Source organism: Centrocercus urophasianus, unplaced genomic scaffold (assembly GCF_019232065.1).
Source record: "Centrocercus urophasianus isolate 14NV4802_14NV808 unplaced genomic scaffold, USGS_Curo_1.0 seq_12, whole genome shotgun sequence".
NCBI lineage: Eukaryota > Metazoa > Chordata > Aves > Galliformes > Phasianidae > Centrocercus > Centrocercus urophasianus.
In genome coordinates, this window is record NW_024884364.1 from 22,567,820 (window position 1) to 22,589,829 (window position 22,010).

A 22,010-nucleotide genomic window follows, 5' to 3' on the forward strand; every position below is an offset into this window, starting at 1 on the left:
CAGCACGTTCAGATTTAAGGACTTGCTTGAATTTCTTCTTGGGTTTGAGAGATTTACAATGTGGTTTGGTCTCTGGGATGACAGTCTGTTTGACTTCAGCTGCAGTGCAGTCAGCCAGCTTTACAGTTCAAAGGCGGTTGCAAAATCTTCAGCATTTCCATATAGTCTGAAAAAGAATAATGAGGTAAAAAATAACTTCAGGGAGTTTAAGTCATAGTTGGATGTGTATTTATGGTTTACTGATTACTTTGGTGCTTAAATGAAATAATAAAAAAAAAATTACTACAGCTTTTTAAGTAGCTGTTTTATCCACAATACAGACTTTTACTGCAATAAAAGTTGTCAGGTTTTTCACCCTAGCTAAGCTGCTATCATTCAGGCATAGCAGGGAAGATTAGTTTTTTCTATTATGTTGCATGTACTGTTTCAGGAGGTTAAAATAGGCCAATCACTAAGATACTTATAAAAAGCTTCTAAGTAAGGAAGCACTCATTCTACTCTTTGTTCTTCAAATTTCCAATGACTTAAGTAGGAGCTGAGTATTTCATTCCTCTTACTTGTCAATGAGCACGTGTAACCTGTGATACTTTTTACACTGGTCCAAAAAATCATCTTCCTTCTCTGCAGGAGGATAAAGAGAGGATCTATTTGTGTGCTCCAGCCTTCTCTTTGCTGTGCTGTAATGATACATTTGACATACAAGAAGAACAGTTGTAATTTTCACTGGAAGAATTTTACTCTTTGGAAATGGAAGTACTAAAAGTCCCAGTTACTCCTTTAAATAAAATCACTTTATAGCACATAGAAAGCATGAAGATTATTACCTTGAATTCACATATACCTTACAAAATTGAGAATAAAGTTACTGGGTCAGAACTCGAACAAACTGTATATGCACAAGACTGACATACTTAGTCTAGAGATACAAGATACTTTCTGGAGATACAAGAATAGTACGAATATTTAAGAAATTAACAGAAGAGGTTGTCTTGCAGTAAAGATAGCAGAGCAGACATTTCTTCTGCAGGCTTGCTCATGTGCTTAAGCTTTTAGCTCATAATGGTAACTCAAATAACTCAAAGTTATTTTGCATAATGGTTTGCTGATTTTAGCTTTTTGGTTTTTCGCTGTCATATTTTGATCCTGTTTATTTTTGTTACTTTTAATGTAGCAATTATTATTGATGGATAGTCAGAACAAAATGCTGACAAGGACAGTTTGATGATATTTTGTTTGTTTTCTTAGGTTCCTTATAGATTGCATGCTGTGTTGGTTCATGAAGGTCAAGCCAATGCAGGACATTACTGGGCATATATTTATGACCACCATCAGAACAGATGGATGAAGTACAATGACATTTCTGTGACAAAGTCAACTTGGGAAGAGTTGGAACGGGATTCTTTTGGTGGTTACAGGAATGCCAGTGCATACTGTTTGATGTATATCAATGATAAGGAACAGTACTTGATAGAAGGTAACATAGTGCTTGTGTTTTCAGCATGATATAGAATTACTGAATGCATTTACAAGAAGAGCGTTTTCCTGGTGGATTTCCAGATCTTCGAAACAGCTTTAAAAATTATTGAAAGTTCAATTTACAGTCACAGTTGTCAGTGAAATTGCTTCTACAGATTAAATAATTTATTTTCAATTTTCAGGTTAATAGAGATAATTGCAGTGTTCCTGTGTTATTAAGAGAGCAAAATTAACTAAGTTTGCTAATTTCTGAAGATTTTGGATCATCATATGCTCAGTGTTTTGGAGGTGTTATCTCCTGAAGTAGAATAGAAATAAGGAAATGTAAAGTGATCCTTGACATTAAAATCTTCTTTTCTTCATAAGCTCTGGGACTCACATGAACTTTATTGGAGAGTGGAAGCATCACACTTTTTGCAGGGTATTGAAATATATCCCTATATAGACCCACCACCAACCATATGTTAAACTAAAGTAACGTATGGATTTTGATTTTTCTTTTTTCAGGTTATGTAGTTATATGTGATTATAAGGCTCTTGTGAAAATACTGGGAGGGAGTGGAAAGTTCCTTAGTATGATATTTATAGGCCCTGTTAACATTTGTTAGGAGTCTCATTGAAAATGGTCAGATTCATAGAACTGTAGAATGAATCATAGAGTGGCTTGGGTTGGAAGGGACCTCAAGGATCATCAAGTTCCAGCCCCCCTAACACAGGCAGAATTGCCAGCTGCTAGATCAGGTACTAGATCAGATTGCCTAGGGACCCATCCAACCTGGCCTTAAGCACCTCCAGGTGCATTCAAAATTTCTCTGGGCAGCCTGTTACAGTACTTCCTCACTCTCAATAACAGATGACTGAAAACTTTATGTTCCACTTTATTCATGGAGTTAAATGCTAGAACGTGCATTTGTTCAGTTTTTAAATGAAAACTGATAATAACCTTGATGATTCTATGCTACCAGGTTAATGGTAGACTTGCAGCTATCAGCTTTATGAGCTCTGTAGTAATTTGGAGGCGGGGGGGGAACTGGGGGAAGAGTTAAAGCGGATTAATCCTTCAGTACTTGATATACTATTACAGAATCATAGGGATTGAAAGGGACCTCTGGATGTCCAGAAGTCTTATTGTTCAAAGTAGTAATGATCTGATGATGCCTGAGAATTTGTCCGAAGATTGAAAGAGCAATAGCAATATGTTCTATTAGTAGAAGAGTGCCCAATAAATGTTGAGAAAAATTAAAAGTAAGACAGTTTGAGAGATTTGATGTAGTATTACATGCTTTAAGTAATTCACTTGAGAAAATTTGACATCTATATTTTTCTCCCTATTTTTTGTCTGAAATATAATTTGTATTTTACTACAGAGGAGTTTAACAAAGAAACGGGGCAGGTACTTGTAGGAATGGACACACTACCTTCTGATCTAAGGGATTATGTTAAGGAAGACAATAAACGTTTTGAAAAAGAACTTGAAGAATGGGATGCAGAACTTGCTCAGAAAGCACAGCAGGAAAAATTGCTATCTCAGATTCCCAGAGCTCCAGCACCCTCACCTGCTCCAGGTTAGCTGTTTCTACTTGTTTGTAAAAGGAATAGAATGAAAAATCATTGGTTTGCATATAAATTGTTTAGCTGCTTAAAAAGGGAAGAAGTATTAATTTGTGTAATCTTGAATTTTAATTATTTACCTGATCAAGGTAACTGAATTTTTATGTTTTTGTCTTCTGTTTCTTTATCTTCGCCTTTTCTCCCCCAGTTTTGTGCTCATTTTTTATTTCGTGATTATTTTGCAAAGTGAAAATATATCTGGAATTCAATTGTCTGCGGATCATTTAGTGTACTACTAAAATCTACATAGATGCTCATTTATTTTCTCAGTTGTCCCTAACATGATTGATCATCCCTTACTCAAGCTTTAATGATCTCTAGTCAGTGCAGGTATCATTGTTCCTAATGTAAAATTGTGAGTCAATTTATATGAAAATGTTCAAAATGTCATAAGGCACAGACTGACGAAATGTTGGATCTGTGAATGATGTGACCTACCTGCATCTTCTGTGTGGGTTACCTTATCTGTGTGATGATGATCCAAATAAAACTGCTGAATTTAGAGTTCATGCTTCTGTTAACGTATGGAATTATCTTATTTCTGTCACTAAGTTCAAGCAGGAGAACCAGAATATTTAGAACAGCCATCAAGAACTGATCTTTCAAAGCACTTAAAAGAAGATTCTGTACAAGCGATCAATAAAGCTTTAGCTGAACAAGAAGATAGAAGTCCAGAAGCTATAATGGATACGGTGAGGATATTTTTAAGCTTGAAGTAACTCTTTTATTTTGCAAGTGCAAAGGATGATAGCTGCTCAAAGGTGAGGGGGAGGGGGAGAAAAACAAAAATGAGCGAAAATATATTTGTTCTTCAGGGCCTCTTGAACACTACAAGTCCATCCAGAAAGCGTATACTATGTCAATGAACACAGAAGTAAAATACTGTAAGAAGGTGTACTCTCTGTGATGGAAGTACTTGCTGAGAGTGCTGTATATTGCTCAGATGACAGTCATATTTCTGCCCCGCCATCAAACAACTTTTCAAAATGTTAGGTGGTTCAATTTATTTTGAGGAGTTAACATTGACATTCCATATAAACCACTTGAGAAATGCTGTTTTAAACACTGATTTTTACCAGAGTAATTTGAGAATGTGAGTTATCTTGAAAGAGCTATGGAATTTAAAATAGCTTTCAGATAGTTTTTTCTGAATATTATGTTTATGGAAGAAAGTTCAAAAATGGTCAAAAAATTTGTAATATGATAAAACTCTTAGTTCAGCAGTATTCTGTAATTTTAGTGCAAATTACAAGTTTGTGAAAATTAACTTTGTGATTAAGCAGATGTATATGTTATAATGCTAATAAGAATTACTGTTGGGTGATACTGTTTTCACTTCATGTCTGAATAAATACTGATTGGAAATTGGAAATTAACTGCTTCATGAGCTGCTAGAGAAACATTTAAGTTCTTTCTTTCAGCAAGTGTGTCTTGCTTCTGTATATGAATAGCCAATTTATTTGCCAGAAAAAAAAAAACATATCTTTTAAAGAAATATGTTTGTCTGACTTGGAAGCATATACCATGGAATGAGACATGCAAAATATATAGTATGGCTTGTTTGGACACAGCTAGTAACAAATAGTGATACGTAGTGATACAAACAATTTAGATATGCTCAAAATGTCAAATATGTTTCCTAAATTCTGGTACATGTTCTCTTTAAACAAAAGCAGTCTGGGCCCAGATAGCTTTGGGGCCAGCAGGAAAATTTTTCAAAGCTGTTGAAAATTATGTGACAACTTGTTAACTTTTCTACCTGAAATGTATTCTATCCCTTTTTTCCTGTGGTGTGAGAACAAAGGAGCATGCTTTCTCTGCTAAATCAAAATCAAAACCAGCAGGGAAATTAATCATACGTTAAGATGTACTCTACCACTAATAATTTAAGCTACTGCATACTTGGCTTTGTTGAGTTCTCAGAGCAGAGACCAGTGAAATGGGAGCCTGTTTAATATGAGTTACCTCTTATGTTAATACCTCTTATACTTAGCTCTGTGGTAGTATGGATGATCTCTGACGGAGTAGCCATGCGGATATCCAGGTTGGCATAAAATGTCTTGCCTGATGCTATCCTCTTTCTAAGGTCTCTGGGTATCCTTCTGGTGGGATTTGGAAGAATCTTAGAAACCTGATTCCATGGGTCAAGTTTCTCTGTTTAGGCTCAGTGTTGTATACAATCATCACCTTAGATCTTTGCAAGATAGTGGCTGGGAAACTGCTGAGTAAGGCAGATACAGGCCTACTTATCCCAGTTATTCTGATTTCTACTGCCTTGTTCTGCAACAAAGGGAATGGTTCTTCAAAAGCAAAAAGAAAAAAAAAAAAATAAAAAAAGAACACCTACAAAAAAACAACCAACAAAACAAACCCAACAACACAAACCAAAATCCCACAAACTCTCTTATTTAGAGACATTATGCTTTTAAAATATAAAGCTGCTTCCTAGGTAATCTGAGGCACCTCTGTTAATGGATAAGAGCTACCCTCTGTTTACCTGAATTTAGATTAGATAGAACTATACTTCCTTTGGAATGTATCATCATACTCTTTAATTGTTCTACTTTCATCTTCATTCTGATGTGCAGTCACATATCCCTTTCCTCCACTTTTTGTTTGTATATTTTAGAAAAAGGAAAAACAACATCAGAACATACAACAGAATTATTGGTTACTTGCCACATGATCATTTGTGTCCATTTTCTGCCCTTTGTTCTTTCTATTTGTTTCTCTGCAGTCTTCCTTTGTATTTCTGCAGTGTTGGGTGGTGTAAATGGATACTGTGTGCGTTTCTGGAATTTTTCTTAGAAAATAAAGGCATTATGATTGCTGTAGAACAGCAGCACAGAATTCTTTCTGCACTCCGTGATTGCTTAGATTAGAGTTGAAGTGCTGCAAGTGTTGTAAACTGGCGATCATAAAATGATAGACTGCAGTAGCTGAAATCATCTCCGTTCTTTACAAGCTTGTGTTAACATAAGAATTTCAGTGACTAACACATCTTCCTTTGTATCTCTGTGCAGTTATTTCTCTAAAAAACAGACCTTTTGAGTGTAACCCACCTTTATATATTCTTTCTAATACCTTAATTGCTAGAGGCTTTTTGTGGTTTTTTTTCCAGTGCATCAGAAATTGTTAGCCTTTGACTTTTTGCCATTTCTTAGCATGAATTCTTCAGATACCTTGGTTATATTTAGTAACTTTTTGGTGGAGGATATGACAGTATGAAAATAAATGGTGGTTCACAGACTCATCCCTTTAAAAATGCTTTGAATCTGTTGCTGCAGAGCTGCAATAGTGGCATATTAGGCTATGAAGATGTAATTAGTGAATAAAGAAAAAAATGTTTTTTTTTTTTTATAATTCTATTTTAATTGTATAATGTGTTACTTAAAGTAAACTGTAAGTAACTAGAGAATATATATTCATCATTTTTGTCAGAAATGTACTTCTGAAGTGCATTTCATTTTATTTGATCAGCCTGTTAGCTTGTGATTTTCTCTGCTGTGTGATTCCCCCTCCCAACACACATACTGATCATAATTTTCTTCTGCAGAGCTCTCATAATGCCTCAGCTCAACCAGCTCCTAACCAGCGAGTTGTAGAGGTGGCGATTCCTGATGTAGGGACTTTTGTGATTGAGTCAGAGGAGGGGGGTTATGACGATGAGGTACATTTGATTGCAATTGTGTGCACCGCTCCTACTTGGTGCTTTCTTGTGCTGCCTGATGAGAATTTTTGGCATGTTTGCACATCATGACACCTAACAAATTTGTGCATAACGATATGCTTAACAATTTGTAACCATAGCGATGTCTTAATTTGTAATGAAGTATGAAAGGAAAGCACTAGCTACTCTAATTGGGCACGCTTTGCATGGTGCTGTGTACACTGGAGGTATATTTGTCTTTTTAGCTGTGGAAGTTGAATGTTTGTGCTAGGCCAGATAATCCTTGAAATGCTAGTGGTAGCCTGTGGACTATTGCATTATTTTAAGAATATCAGGATAGAGAGTGGTGTTGTTAATGTTTGTGCTTTCTTGTCAGTCTGATAAAGGTAATGTTCAAGTCCAATCTTTTATTTGCCAATGTTAAGCTTTTTAGACTTTGAGGATTTAATTATCCACACAACTAATCTGAAATTGATATGAGTGCTGGAAGTGACTTTTTTCCCAAGCTTAAAAAAGTAAATTGGTGGGTTTTTTGCAGTTCAGACCCAGAGTGGTAAGTGTCCCTGATACTATTTGAGGAACAGATGGTAGAATCTCATTCTTTCAGGAAACAGTACTTTCTTCTGGCCTACTTTAACAACAGAAAGCAGCACAGCCAGGGTCAGTTCTGCCTTAACGCTGCGTATTCCGTGTTTGTTTTGGTTTGGGGTTAGATCTGATGCGGCCCATATTCTTGGCTATCTGGGCATGTGTTATTGGTGGGCTGTGAGAAGCTTTTGCTTTGGTGCATAAAAGGATATTTCAGGAAGTTCTGTCCCATAATTATCAGCAATTCAACTAAGAGTGGGGGATGATAAAATGATTTAAATGCCATCATCGCACTGAGTCTTCTCACAAGTGTGCAGTCTCTACCTTTAAAGATGTGCCTTTTTTCATTTTTGAGGCACTCTTGTCCACATGCCACTCCTTTTCCAGAGGGTGCTAACTTGCTGCATAATTTTACTGTTTCTTTTGTAAGCATATTTGCTTTTTTAATGCTGTTCTTATGTGTGGGGAAACTCTTCTGGAGGGTTTAGGGCTCTTCATCTTCTTGTCTTGAAGGCCAGCTTTTGTTGCTGTGCCAGTTGTGTTAGCTAGACTGTGGGCAGGGAAGGAAGGAGTGTTTTTCCTTGCTCACAGATATCAAAGAGAAAAGGCCTGTCTGAGTATCCTGCAGGTATCATATTTGTGCTTAACTGATGTGAGTGGCTGTGAGATGTGTGTGTTATGTTTGGTTTTGTGTTTGTTAAATGTTTTGGTTTTATTTAAAAAATTTGTCTGGAAATGCTTCTGGAACCAATTGTGATTGTAGCAGTGAGTCCATTTACTTTGATGTTGAAATATATATGCAATACACGAAGTGTAGTTCATTTGTTTGTGTCTAGTGTATATGAAGTGTGATTGGATGATTATCTGAAGCAGTTTATTTTATCCTTTGGTGGCCATGTGGTAGCATTCAGCCAGTACGAAATTCCTGATGGATACTAATGCTGAACCAGTGCATGCTCCTTTCCTTGGAAGTTTTGACCGTGTACTTTTCAAATTGTACTTGACACACTTGTTCAGTTTTTGTTAAGCTTCCTTTAAGTCGTATGTTTTGCAGTAGAAGTGTATACACATGCTGTGATTGATTTGCAGAACATGCACAACGGTTTTTGTATTGAAACGTGCCGTTTCAGTGTATGCATGCATTAAGTTGCTTTTTTATCTTGCATGAGACTAAAAGCATATTGAATTTAAAACTCAAAATATTAATCATTCCAAACTTTTACCTTAAATCCCTTATGGCAGGTCATGCTGACCCCGAACATGCAAGGTATTATCATGGCTATAGGTAAAGCCAGGAATGTTTATGACAGGTGTGGGCCAGAAGCAGGGTTCTTTAAGGTACAACTAACATTTTCAATTTTTTCTCTGACTTTTTTTTGTTAGATATACCTTTTTCCTCCACCCTTCAATGCATATTAAGACTGTTCCAGCATATATAAGTATTCTTCTATGGCATCAGTCTTCCATTTAAATATTACTATATTATAATCTCTGCTAGGGAGAAATGTCTGTAGCTATTTCCATCTTCATTTAGCAATGTGCTGCCTTGAATTCAAAAGCTTACATATCTTTTTCTATTTTACTTCTTAATAATAGCCACAAGTAGCAAGAAACCTGGATGGGTAATCAATAAGAATATTTACTTTTTTCCCCTGTTCATAACAAAAAGTGTTATGTTAACAAAGACTGTTTGGGACTTCAGTGTTTTCACCAAGGCACACCAGTGTTTAGTCACTTGTTTTTTGTTTAGTCATATTAGCAGAAATGTTCTTGTGTTGTCCTTAAAAGATTTTTTAGTAGATCAAAATCATATTCTTTTGTTTTGATGTCAATACAGTTTATTTGTGCAGAGTTTTATTACTGGGAATTGGATGTTACACTCATTGTGTTTGTTAGTCTACACGCTAAATAGATTAAAAGATGCATTAGTTTTATTAAATACACAAACTTCTGAACAATTTAGCTTGTAATTTTTTGAGTTTTCAGAGTATAAAAAGGGAATTACTTTGACATGTTGTAGAATCCTCTCAAATGTGATGCTTTATTTTTATCTGCTGGAGGAGATGAAAAAGTTTCTTGCCTGTCCTTGAGTAGCACTGTTTTCTATTGAATTTTTATGGTACAGTTATACTGAAAGAAAACATTTGAAACTCCCTCCCAAAAAAGGCCAAAGGAAAAAAAAAAACCTCAAACCACCTCTATAATCCTTTGCAATGGAAAAATTTAAATCTTATGTTTGTTTGTGTGTTTTTAATGTTTTTTTTAATGGATATTTTGTGAAGTGTTATGACCATGTTGCATTTGTCTCTGTTAAACATGCCCACCGTCAGGCATCGAAGAGACAACTGCCATAGCCTTTATTTAATGAAATGGGTTTTGTTTGGGATTCAGTGCTGTGTTTTTGAATTTCTCACTTAATGACAAGCTGTTTTAATTGAAAAACAAAACAAAAAACCCATGCTGGTCTTATCAAACCAGACATTTTTTGGAAAGGTTAATTACACTGATTGATTTACTTATTTTCAATGTGAAGTGTGTTTTGATGATGAAAGCTTCCTGATGAAAATCTCAGTGGAAGTGTGGAGGTTAGGGGCAAAATTTGTCTTTGAGGAAGTGTTTTTAAAACTAAACTATGTTGTTGGAGAGTAGAAGTCTGCTTACTCAACTTTCTGCTGAATCCTGTTCAAAGCAACTTAGCACTGCTGAAACATGCTACATTTTTAGTAATACATTAGTCTGGATATTCGCAGATGAAGTGATTCTACTTAGTACCAGGTTTAATATTTTGAAATGTATTAGGTGAAAACCCCTCCTATTTCTTACAATTACTATCAGAAAGATTCTGTGATATTTTTATACTGCTATGCTCTGGTTTTGTTCACGTGTTTGTTTTTTATAACAAGTGCTTACAAAGACTGAGGTTTATTTCTATGATGTCCTTATTGAAGTGTAATGCAGGTAAAACCCAATTAATGAGGGTCATTGTTACTGCCCAAGTTTGATTCCTACTTTACCTCTCAGACTTCAGACTTAACCTATTGCAAAGCAGCTAAGATCTTTATTGATCAGTCATATTTATCTAAACTTCATTCACCGTTCCTTGCAGTATGTTTGCCTTAAGATTTTTATATATAATTCTTAGTGAGAATCCTAAAGCTTATTATACTTTTTCCTGTATTTTGTTGAAACGAATAATACTGGTTTAGTTTTCTTCTTTTCAGTATATAGAATTCATGAATCTGTAGCATAACATTTGACTTTTTTCTAAATATGTATTTGAAAATCTAAATTTTCTTGCCTTTTTCCTGTTTGAGTAATTCTCTGAAGAATTAAATGCAAAATAGCAATAGCTTTTTGTTTTGTGCCAACCTCAGAAAAGCGGCTTTAGTAACTTAGTTATCTGTGTCTGTTTTCTAATGGTAGAATGTCTTATGATGCAAGATAATAGAAACACTTATGTGTGACTTTTGATAATTATCATTGGTTCTCCAAATCTCTTTTTTAATAATAATACATATCATTAGGATGTAAAAATATGAATATGAATGCAGAATGTTCTTTTAAGTTTTGAAGCTCTCCACACACTCTCTGTTTAAGTCCACATGAATAGTATCCTATTCATGTGTTCAGTCTCAAAACACAGTGTTTCTTGGTAAAGTTTAGTAGCCCAAATTTCCAATATTTAAATGTAAAGAAATATTTTACTGCCAGGGATTTGTAATATGGAATAGGGCATTTTCTGCCTGGTTTGTAGCTTTATTTTGTCTGTATATGGTATTGAAACTACTAATGTGTGAAGCTGCTGTGTTATTTCTTTCAAATTGGTAGTAACGTTAGCCAGCAGTTTGATCACCTGCGTATTTTGAGAGAGAAATTGTGGAGTATATTAAGATTTGTCACCATTTTTCTAATTATTTTTCTTGTTGCTCTTGGTTGTGTTGTGTAGTTTCAATGGATAATTTCTAATGAACATAACAGATGAGACTTCTTAAAATCTAATGTGCTGACAAAGGAATCTCTTCCTATAAGCTCTAAAGTTGGCCTAAAATACTCAGTGAGGAGTCTGTCCTTGCCTTATGGGAGGCTAACACTGACCATATTGAAGTATTTTCTGTAGAAATCATGCAACTCGATTTTTATTGCACAATGATTTCCATTCTGACTTACTGTTTTCAATATCTCACACGTTCATTAAACATTACCTATAATTTATTTGTGTATTTGCATTTCAACTATGTATTAGGGGTACTTCTGGGAAAATCCTTAAAATGAAATGTCTGTTATACTGCTTTAGGACAGTTCATGCTTAATGTCCCTCTTTAGGGACCAGATAAACCTTCTCTGAGGGTGATATAGGGAAGGGCTGGGATTGCTTTTGAAGTACAGGTCCACTTGGGGTTTTGGTAGCCCTAGTTAGGGAGAGGCAGGAGCAGCTTTGCCATTTGTTTATTTTTTTTTTACTGTAGTTGAGACTGTTTACAAGGGTCGGATATGCAATTGTTAAAATTCTTTTGTAGTCAGTGGGCCATGGACATGAATTATTCCTAGTATCTGAAAAGGCTGAGTTAAAAGCCAGAAAGAATAACGTATGTTTTTAAAATTATGTAGGCAATTAAGTTGGAATATACACGTCTGCTAAAACTAGCCCAGGAAGATCCACCACCTGAATGTGATTACCGTTTGCGTCATGCAATAGTTTACTTCATCCAAAACCAGGCACCAAAGAAGATAATTGAGAGAACGTTACTGGAACAGTTTGGAGATCACAATCTTAGCTTTGATGAAAGGTAATAAGATCAGCATGTCTCTCTTCCTGTGTTTGTGTGAGTTCTGTATAAAGACACTTTTATATTCAGATATGCATGTAGAGAAAAGAAGAACAGCTTGTACGTTTGGCTTTATCTTCTAGTTAATAGCTTGAAAGTATAAAATGCGTAGAAGAATAATTTTATAAAAGTTTTATTCTCTATAAAAATCTCTATAAAAAGAATAAGCAAGAAGTTGGGTTTTTATTGGTAGGAAGTAAGGAAAAATCCTTAGTGTTGCTCCTAATTGTATTCAGTTCTCTGTACCTATGTTTTGGAGCACTTAAGGCTGTGAATTCTCTGTTTCTTCAGTGGCCCAAAGCTCAGCAGTAGAAAACAAAGCCTGACATCTCTTAAAATGAGACATCAGACTAGATGAATAACTTATTTGAATGCAAGACGATGTCTTCTATACTTGAAATTTCATGTACTTATAAAACAAAATAAAAAATGTCAGGTAGAGAGTGTTAGTCTGACTCCTGACAGCTGTTAAATCTTTGGTTCTAATCCTCTAATGTTATTTTCACAAAATGAGAGTTGGGGAGCTTCAAGCCACCTGAACTTCAAATTTGAAAAAACAGGAAAAAAAAGAGTAATGCAACAGTTTAGTTAGTAAAACAGGAAGTAATTCTTAAATGGCATGGCTGTGCATCACATGTACTAGAAAAGTATGCCTTCTGCTGATTATGCAGGGCATAGTAGAAAGCAGATTTTTCACAATGTTTCCATGCTGGTTTGTGTAAGGCTGTACTCTAAACTGCTTGAGTTTGCTGTTTTTGTATAGATGATATTTTTGAAAATTTCTTTTTCATGATATCTTGTGGCTTTTTATAAGGTGCCGTAACATAATGAAGGTTGCTCAAGCTAAGCTTGAAATGATAAAGCCGGATGAAGTAAACATGGAGAAATATGAGGTCAGTATTTCTTATGCTGTAAGTTAAACTGTAACTTCAAATAATTATCAGTAAGTTGAGTTTATGTTAGCAAATTTCTTTTTGTCCTACACTGAGAAGATGAAACTAGTTCCTGAAACATTATTTATTTCTAGGAAAGCTGCTCTGACCAGTTGATCTAAAGCCATTTTTTCCACATCTGTAATTTCAAATTCAAATTTGACTTGAGCCACAGATAAATGCCAATGTTGATTCTGTCCATACTCCTTAACATGGTTTGACGTCACTAACAGTATTTCATAATTTAACACCATACGAGCCAATTGGCTTTCTCTAGTCAGAAACTGCTGTGAGTTGAAGGAATGAAAAGGATCTAAGGCCAACCTTAAACATTTAGAGAAATGGGTCACAAGGTTCAGGGTCACATTTGTGTTTTTTGTCCAGCTTTTTTTGTAGCCACTCCCATTCTCTTACTAGCATCTTTCTCTAGGTTCTTTCATTTGCTAAGACCATACATTTTCAATTTGATACTTAAAAAAAACTTTGAAAAAAGAATGGAGTAAATTGCAGACATGATACAAGTTTGACTTATATTTAGCAAAACACTTCATCTCATATTTAAAGCTAAATCTGTAGGTGTCATTATTACATGAGTTCCAATTCTGTGTGATACTGTTCATTAAGGCCTCTGAAAAGGCCTTATTTATATCCTGGGCAGATTCCAATGCACCACTTAAACCTCACTGTAACCAATTTGTAGGTCCAAAACAGCTTGTTCAGGAGGACTATGGGAATAATCTTGCCCTCTTGAGGCAATAAGGGAGTGGGAGGAATCTTCTTCCCTTACAGATGCATGCCACCTTCCTGAGGCAGATAGTTGGTGATTACTCTGAGGACTGTATCTGATTATCCAATATGGGACTGACATTTCATAGAACCTTTCTCATGCATTTTGTGTTGAATATGTAGGTGACTATGTATTACGGTATGTTGTCCCTTACTTAACTATTAATGAATGATTAAAAGCTGGTTAACCAACTGCAAAAAAGACATTCTTTTCTCGTGGGGCAGTCACCTGTAAAGTGTATTAGTAGTCACTTTGTATAAGTGGTGATGCAGCAAGATAAATGTTTTGCATTACCACAGTCTCAAGTACTCAACAAGCTATACAAGCCATTTAGGGCATTCAGCGTGTTCAGGCATTTTCTATGTCTTCCTTAAATGAAATTTAATATTCAGTTTATATGTAAGCTTTCTTTCACTTTTTGAGTAAAGAACTGTGCGTAATGGAAAGAAGAAAAACAGAGTGTTAGCCTTTCCTTTTTTGAGGGGGTGGGAAAGTAGCGATTCTCATAATTCTGACTGTGGTTCTCCAAAAAAACCCTTGTGTTCCTTTCAGTTCAAGTGGTAATGTATTCCTGTGTTTTGTTTATGTTTTTAATAAAAGTCCTACCTGAAACTCATCTAGAAATATTGTAGGAATTTAAGAATCTTATTTTCATTGAGAGAGGGGGGATTCAGACTGACTTTTCCATCATACAAACTTGATAGGAGTCCTTATCACTTACTGTGGGTATTCAGCACTAAGTGTGTAAAATACTTGTATTTCATGTTTGTGGATGAAATTCTATATACCCTTTCTTATATGCAGAGATGGCATCAAGACTATAGAAATTTCAGGGAAACAACCATGTTTCTCATGGTAGGATTGGAGTTTTTCCAAAAAAAGAGGTAAGTGTTAGTATAGAACTCAAATGTGATGGAGTGATTTGAAGGCAAAATGTAACACTGATAAAGTTAAAAGTTATTATTAAAATTAAGAACTGTTTAATGTGTTCTTCATTGTATTTAAAATTTATTCAGTTCATTAATTTCTTCAGTCTCACATCTAGATCAGTTTCCTGCAACTTGCTACTTTTAATCTCCATTTCTTTGTCCCTTATCAACTTACGAACTCTTCTCAGTGCCCCACAAGCACTTCTTTTTCTCCTTCTTTCCTACTCTGAATGGTCTCTGTATTCCTCAGACATAAGAATCTTTCTTCTCTTGTACCATAAGTACACATAAATGTGGACCTGAACAAGCTTGAGAAGGGAGCTCACACAAGCCTAATGAGGCTCAGCAAGTGCAAGGTGCCGCACCTCAGTTGATGCAGTCCCAGATACATGTACAGATTAAAACACATGGAAAATAGCTGTTTAGAGAAGACATGGGGGAGTTCTGGTGGATGAAAAGCTTGACATGAGCAAGTAGTGTGTGCTTGCAGCTCAGAAGGCCTTCTGTAGCTTGGGCTGCATCAAAGGAGGGCTGGCCAGGAGGGAAGGAGAGGTGATTATCCCCATATATTCCTGCCCTTACAAGGCCTCATCTCGAGTACTGCCTCTGGGCCAGAGGCCCCCAGCACGAGAAAGATACGGAGCTCTTGGAGTGGATCCAGAGGAGGACTATGAAAATGAGAAAAGGGCTGGAGAACCTTTGTGTAGAAGGGCTGAGAAAGCTGGGCTTGTTTGGTCTGGAGAACAGAAGGCTCTGGAGACTTCCTTGCAGCTTCTTAGAGGGAGACTGACTTTTTATATGAGAGGACAGTGATAGAAAAAGGAGGAACAGTTTTAACATAGAAGAGGGGAGATTTGGATTAGATGTTAGGAAAAGAATTTCCTCAAGAGGTTGGTGAGGCACTGGCACATGCTGCCTGGAGAGGCTGTGGATGCCCCATTGCTGGAGGTACTCAAGGCAAGGTTGGATGGGGCCATGGGCAGCCCTGCTCATGGTGTAGGGGTTGGAACTAGATGATCTTTAAGGTCCTTTCCAACCCAAGACATTCTGTGGTATCTATATGCCAAACTTAGTTTCTTGTTTGTATGTTGTGTAGCAAATTGCTTCGTAGTTCTCTGTATGTTTCCAAAGAAAAAAAGCTCTAACAAAACAAAATGATAATAACATACTTATTTCTGTAACAAGCTGTGTGTTTGTGTAGTGGTTAACACAATGAGCCATAATTTTGGTTTGCTACATTGCAAATGTTAGTACATTTACTAATAATCTAAATTGGCACATCCCACTTTGTTATTATTAAACAGCTGGTATATGAAAGTTGGTCAGAAGACTGCCTGACTTAATTGGAAAAAAAAAAAAAAGAAAACACCAACAAAACAGTCTGGTATTGCTGGATCCCTTACAGAGGGAAAAAAAAGACATCAGTGTGATATGTAGGAATCCTGTTTCTCCTGGGCATCATGTGTGCTCCAAGCATGAAGTAGTTCTGGTTCCTTAACTCCAGGAATGACAGCTTTGGCCACAAAATTGCAGTGTTTTCACTGTTCTACTTCTTACTGTAATATATTCTCCTTGGGCCAGCAGGAGGTAAACAAGCAGAAACCACAAACAGGTTTCTGTTTGTGCTGAGCAGTATTTTTGTTTTGGCTATCTAGTTTCTATGTTGATTTGAAAAATTAGAGTGACCAGTTAGAAAACAAGCTTATAATGCCCAGTTGTGCATTCTGATATTGGCCAGAAATGTTAAAAAAAATATATGATATTATCAGACTCATGTCCGGGAGGTATAGTGTTCATTTGCTTTGGCAGTAAATGGAATTTCGCAAGTACTTCAAGTGGTATTTAATATAAAGGCACTAAGATTAGAGGTAAACAGGTAAACATGCTTTAAGGGATGCTTGAGGATTGAATATCCGTTGACTTACTTTAAAGGCGTCTACTGAAATTACGCTGCTGCATTTCAGCTACTGGTTCCCAAACACCTGAGGTAGTTATTGAGGTTTACAACTTGTTATATTTTTAGAGGGCAGTGCTACTGTCCATGTTCTGAAAATGAGACTAAACTGATCAACTATTTTGATTTTCCTTCGGTGTTCCCTTAACTGTGAAATCATAAACTGTAGCTTTAAATAGTTATGAAAACATGGACTTTAATAATTCAGATATGACCTTCAGTAACAGGGGTTTGTTTGGAGGGTGTGTTTTTTGTTTTTTGTTGGTTTTTTTTCCCCAGAAACCCATCTCCCTAAATTGACAAACTTTTCTTACTTGAAAAGTCAATTAATGTCTTGTAGTGCTCAATATCTAGGTGGAGCAAAAAAAAAAAACAGCCTTTACTCAGGGAATCTGATTTTCTTAATGGTGCTGTGCCAAGCAAACACAAACATTAAGAATGTTTTTACTCTTTCCTTCCACCATGCTAATAGCTTATTTTTAGAGGTGTTGTTACTGGTGTGCTGGGCATGGAAGACTGTACTTTGAAGGCAAAGGAAACAACAGTTTCTCAGTATTTCTGAAAGTTACCCGGAATATGTTTTTTGCTGAAGCTTTTTGCTGAAAGTAGGCATGATTTAAGAGTCATGCCTACCTTTGTAGTTCACTCATGATCCTTCATGGTGGTTGACAAGGCCTTTTCACTGCAGATAAAGGGTCTTTGAGGCATACCTTCACTGATTATACTATTGAGTAGGAAACTGCTGTGAGTGAGGTGAATGTAGTCAACTAAAGAACCTTGGCAGGGCATTTGCTTGTAGCTTGTTCTTATGGTAGTGACTGAAAAAGCAAACAAACTCTAGACCTTACCAGTTGGATTCTAATTTTTTTTTTTAATAATGGTTTTTCAGTTTTGACAATTTTTTTTTTTTGTAAGCTGTGTTAAAATTTTTTTTATACATGCCTGTGCTTTCCAAAGCCCAGACCCAGTTAGCTCCATAATTCTGTATGTCATTTTAAGTTCAGACTTAACAAACTGGAACTTAAATGCACTTCATATTTGAAAAGCTAGCATCTGTTTGCTCAATTTAAGCTAAAGTAATATTCCTTGGACTCTCAAGGTATATAAGATATTTGAGCCTGGCTTTAGAATAATAGTGATGTGAAATGGCTTCCCTTCCTGTGAGGTAGCACTTGCTGGTTCAGGTAAGGATTACACAACTTGCAGACAGAGCAGGAAAAGAGGATCTGGGAATTAGGCAGCTGCCAAGTACAAGTTTTTAATTTGGATCAACTGAGTTGTTGACACTGTTAATTCAGCCTGCAGTTTCACAAATAACTGAACCAAGAATGGAAAGGAATAGAAAGGTCTGGCTCCTCTAGCTTTGTATCCATCAATCCCAGTTTCTTGCAGTCATGTTTTCCACTGTCTTCCTACATTAATGTTTCTGCTGTCAAGTCAGTTGCATTAGTTAGTGGCTTGGAGAGATTTCATGAGCAGAGAGACTTGAGAAGAGAACCATAGAGAAGAGAACTTCTTGCTTTAGAGGACGCAGTTTTATATTTTGAGGACAAAAAGACAGAGAGTAGCAATTATATATATGTAGGAAATATTTAGGATTACACGAAAAAATAGTGATATTTGAAAGTAAACCTTTAAGTAACCACTGCTATTTAAAGTAACCTTTTCCCTTCCTTTTATGTTGTCTTGTTGGGAGGCCTTACTGTAAGTCTTGAGTTTGTCTATTTTGGAAAATTCTGACATGTATTTTTCATGTATCATGTGCTCTGTGTGCTCACACATAAGTTTTAGCTACTTTTAGTAGTTTGATGTTTTGGTAGTTTATGCCCTAACCTTGATCTTCTGTTCTCACTAGGAGTGTATAATATACTGTTCTTCTAATACTCCATTAGAAAATTTCTCTCCCTAGATTTTTCTAGTTGTTTGAATAAAAACGACACATCTAACTGCTTGTTTGTAGCATAGTTGCCTGAACTGCTTTTCTGGCTGTCTGTCATGACTGGGTTTCTGCAAGTCAGAGAATTAACAACTTAAGGTGTTAGCTGGAAATGGTATGCAGCAGCGTGAGGGGATTTAACAGGGCGGATGAGATCTCTTATTAACTGTTAGGTTCTTAGGTCTTCTTTTACTCATCCTTCACCAGTTAGGAATGTATTTATTATCTGCATTTAGATTACAGACAGAAGTGCCAATAGAGAGATACTTCTGGTTTTGAAATGCTCTTGTGGCATCATACATCACTTTGGATTTCATTAGTCCAGAAAAAAACTTAGTGAGGCTGAAAGTTCACAATTTATTTTTTAGGTTAATTTTTATTGGTCAGGCATAGAATGCTATCAGGGTAATGGCAATTCTAATGTGACATAAATGCATGCAGGGAAAAAAAAAAAAAAAAAGCTTTCATGTATATTCAAGGTTAATCCAAAGCTATTTTTGAAGTGGATGAAATGATATAGGTTTATGTGAGCTTTGGATCACAATTCATGTGCAAGTTTATCTAGCCTGACAATAAAATACATTGTTCTAATGTATACAATAGAAGAAACAATGTGGTAGAAAAAGCAATATTATGAAGAGATGGATGGGGAGGGTTGGATTTACAGTCAAACAAGTAAGTGAAATTACATGTCCTATGAATAACACAGTAGTTAACTTGAAATAGGTGTTACCTGGATTTGCATCTAACAACTTCGTTTCTTTACTTTGCTTTAGCTATATGGAAGCCTTGCTCTACCTTATCTATGCTTACCAGAATAACAAAGAACTCTTGTCCAAAGGCCCATACAGAGGGCATGATGAAGAGCTGATATCTCACTACAGACGAGAATGTTTGCTAGTAAGTGAAGGGTGAAATATACTGCAAAAGTTGAACTTTCCATTTAGCTTAAACAAATCAGACAGTGTTGCTGTATTTTCAAAAAAACAAAAACCAAAAAAAACTTTCATTAAAAATTACGAAGATTTCAATAAGAAAAAGGTGAGAGGAAGAAATGTATGTAGTAAAAATAAAGAATGTGTTTGTTTTAAGTAATCAGTTTATCACTTTAAGTGGTGTGCTCACTGCCACTGTGTCTGGGCTAGGTAAAAGCAACAGTGGACAGTATTGGTGGGTGAGCTCACAATGTTACTGCAGTTGGACAGGGACACAAATATTTAGAAAAAGGCATCAGCAGATGGCGAGCTTTTTCCTTGATTGTGTCACCTGTTTCTTAGCAAGAAAAGGCAAGAGCAGGTGGTAGGACCTCAGCCTTGAAAACGAGCAGCTGCAAATGTTGAGTTGGCAGGTATCAACTGAAGTGGCCTGAGGAATAGTACAAGATCAAATGGTTTAATAGAATGTATGTATCATTGCTGTGAATATTAAAGCTCAGTTGTTATTGCAGATTTGCCATAAGGCAAACAAAACAGAATGGTAAAATGTGAAATGCTGTATACTTAAAGAATTTCTTTTTTGTGGTGGTACATGAAGAAACTAAATGAACATGCTGCAGCACTGTTTGAATCAGGAGATGATCAGGAAGTAAATAATGGCCTGATCATTATGAATGAGCTTATTGTCCCGTGTTTGCCATTACTACTGGTGGATGAAATGGAAGAGAAAGATATTGTTGCTGTGGAAGATATGAGAAATCGTTGGTGTTCCTATCTTGGACAAGAAATGGAACGTAAGTATTTATTAGACTACATGATTTTTATTATTTTTTTAAATGTCTTGGTTTGTATCTTGAATGGAGCCTGAATCCTTTGTGTTTTGGTAACATATTTTGAATTACCGTGGCTTTTGAATAGTATGTACACATCTAAATGAACAGCAGTTTTTTCCGTGTATAATAATAAAGGTCTGCAATATTTTCCATATGAAACAGTGCCCTTAAAGGAAACATTTTTTTTTTTCCAAAAGGAAAAACGTTGAAGGGGTATCTGTGCCAACATCTTCCTAGGAACCAATGTGTCCTTCATTATTTACTGAAGAAAGTGCATTATTCCAAGTGAAACTCTTCATGCTCCCATCCCTGTTAAAAAATTAAAAAAGTAAAAGAGTCAGTTTGGGGCAGGACAGGAAGAGGACAATTGCACCTGTGGACATAAAAACTTATGGTTGTGTTCTTCTCTTTCATTTGCAGCTAACTTGCAAGAAAAGCTGACAGATTTCCTGCCAAAACTACTAGATTGTTCTACAGAGATTAAAGGTTTCAATGACCCGCCAAAGTTACCCTCCTACTCCACACATGAACTGTGTGAAAGATATGCCCGAATCATGTTGTCACTCAGTCGAACTCCAGCTGATGGAAGATAAATTCTGCAACCTTCCTGAGCACATTGTATAAACTTTTTTAGTTCTTAAACCTTGCCTTCCTGTCACAGGGTTTGCTTGTTGCTGCTATAGTTTTTAACTTTTTTTATTTTAATAACTGCAAAAGAGAAATGACTGTACAAATTTTAGCCAGACTGCAAACAATTAAAGCTGGGAATCGCATGGCGCTCAGTTGTTTCAACCAGAATTGATGCAACTTGCAAGTCTGATAACTATGGCAAAACTGCTTTTTTTTTGCCACTTCTCTGTTACAGTATTACTTTGCTTTTATCTTAAGATCCTTTACTTTATCAACAGCTGTCTGGATCATTTTGTGACTGCAACTAAATTTAAGTGTCCAGTGCTGTGTAAATACATGGTACTTGGTAGCTTGTAAATGAAATGAAAGAATAAAGTTTTATTTATGGCTACTTCTGTGTTTGCAAGCAGATACCTTGTATATTAGTGTAAAATATGGGTATTTTTAGGAGAGATACAGTATATTGATGGGTAACTCAATTTTATAGACAAGATTCTTCAGGATTTATGGACAGTTAGATGAAGGTAGTCGGAGATTACTGTATGTGAATATACTGAAAAACTGTTGCAGTATTATACACTGTTGGTTGGGTTTCTTTTGTATATACTTTTTTGATCTTTATGATACTGCACCTGAACACTTTTGTGTGTGTGTGTGTGTGTGTGTGTGTGTGGCTATGCCACATATATTCTGATGACAAGGACTGGTTTCTGAAGAAAAACAGTAATGGTACTTTGCTTCTATTCTTAGAAAAAAACTTGGAAAAAAAAAAAAAAAAAGTAAAACTATTTTCATTAGAAATATATTACAATCTCTGAACAAAATTTTTAGGAGTTGATTCGAGAAGAGAAAATAAAGATTTTGAAAAAGTGAACTTCGTGAATCTTCAGGGGCAATTAGATT

General features: G+C 35.8%; 1 protein-coding gene across 2 annotated transcripts in view; it reads left to right on the forward strand.

Moving 5' to 3' along the window:
- USP25 (ubiquitin specific peptidase 25) overlaps positions 1 to 21,498 on the forward strand; it is an 89,223-nt gene extending 67,725 nt beyond the window's left edge. The window contains exons 16-26 of one of the 2 annotated variants that reach the window (XM_042809699.1): positions 1,246 to 1,474; positions 2,844 to 3,041; positions 3,640 to 3,779; positions 6,644 to 6,757; positions 8,588 to 8,683; positions 11,954 to 12,132; positions 12,986 to 13,064; positions 14,695 to 14,774; positions 19,486 to 19,609; positions 20,243 to 20,438; positions 20,898 to 21,498. In XM_042809699.1, the coding sequence (XP_042665633.1) occupies positions 1,246 to 1,474; positions 2,844 to 3,041; positions 3,640 to 3,779; positions 6,644 to 6,757; positions 8,588 to 8,683; positions 11,954 to 12,132; positions 12,986 to 13,064; positions 14,695 to 14,774; positions 19,486 to 19,609; positions 20,243 to 20,438; positions 20,898 to 21,070 (1,608 nt within the window). In that variant the 3' untranslated portion in view covers positions 21,071 to 21,498. The remainder of the gene's footprint in view (positions 1 to 1,245; positions 1,475 to 2,843; positions 3,042 to 3,639; positions 3,780 to 6,643; positions 6,758 to 8,587; positions 8,684 to 11,953; positions 12,133 to 12,985; positions 13,065 to 14,694; positions 14,775 to 19,485; positions 19,610 to 20,242; positions 20,439 to 20,897) is intronic. The other variant, XM_042809700.1, reaches the window with a different exon arrangement.
- Positions 21,499 to 22,010: the final 512 nt, after the last annotated feature.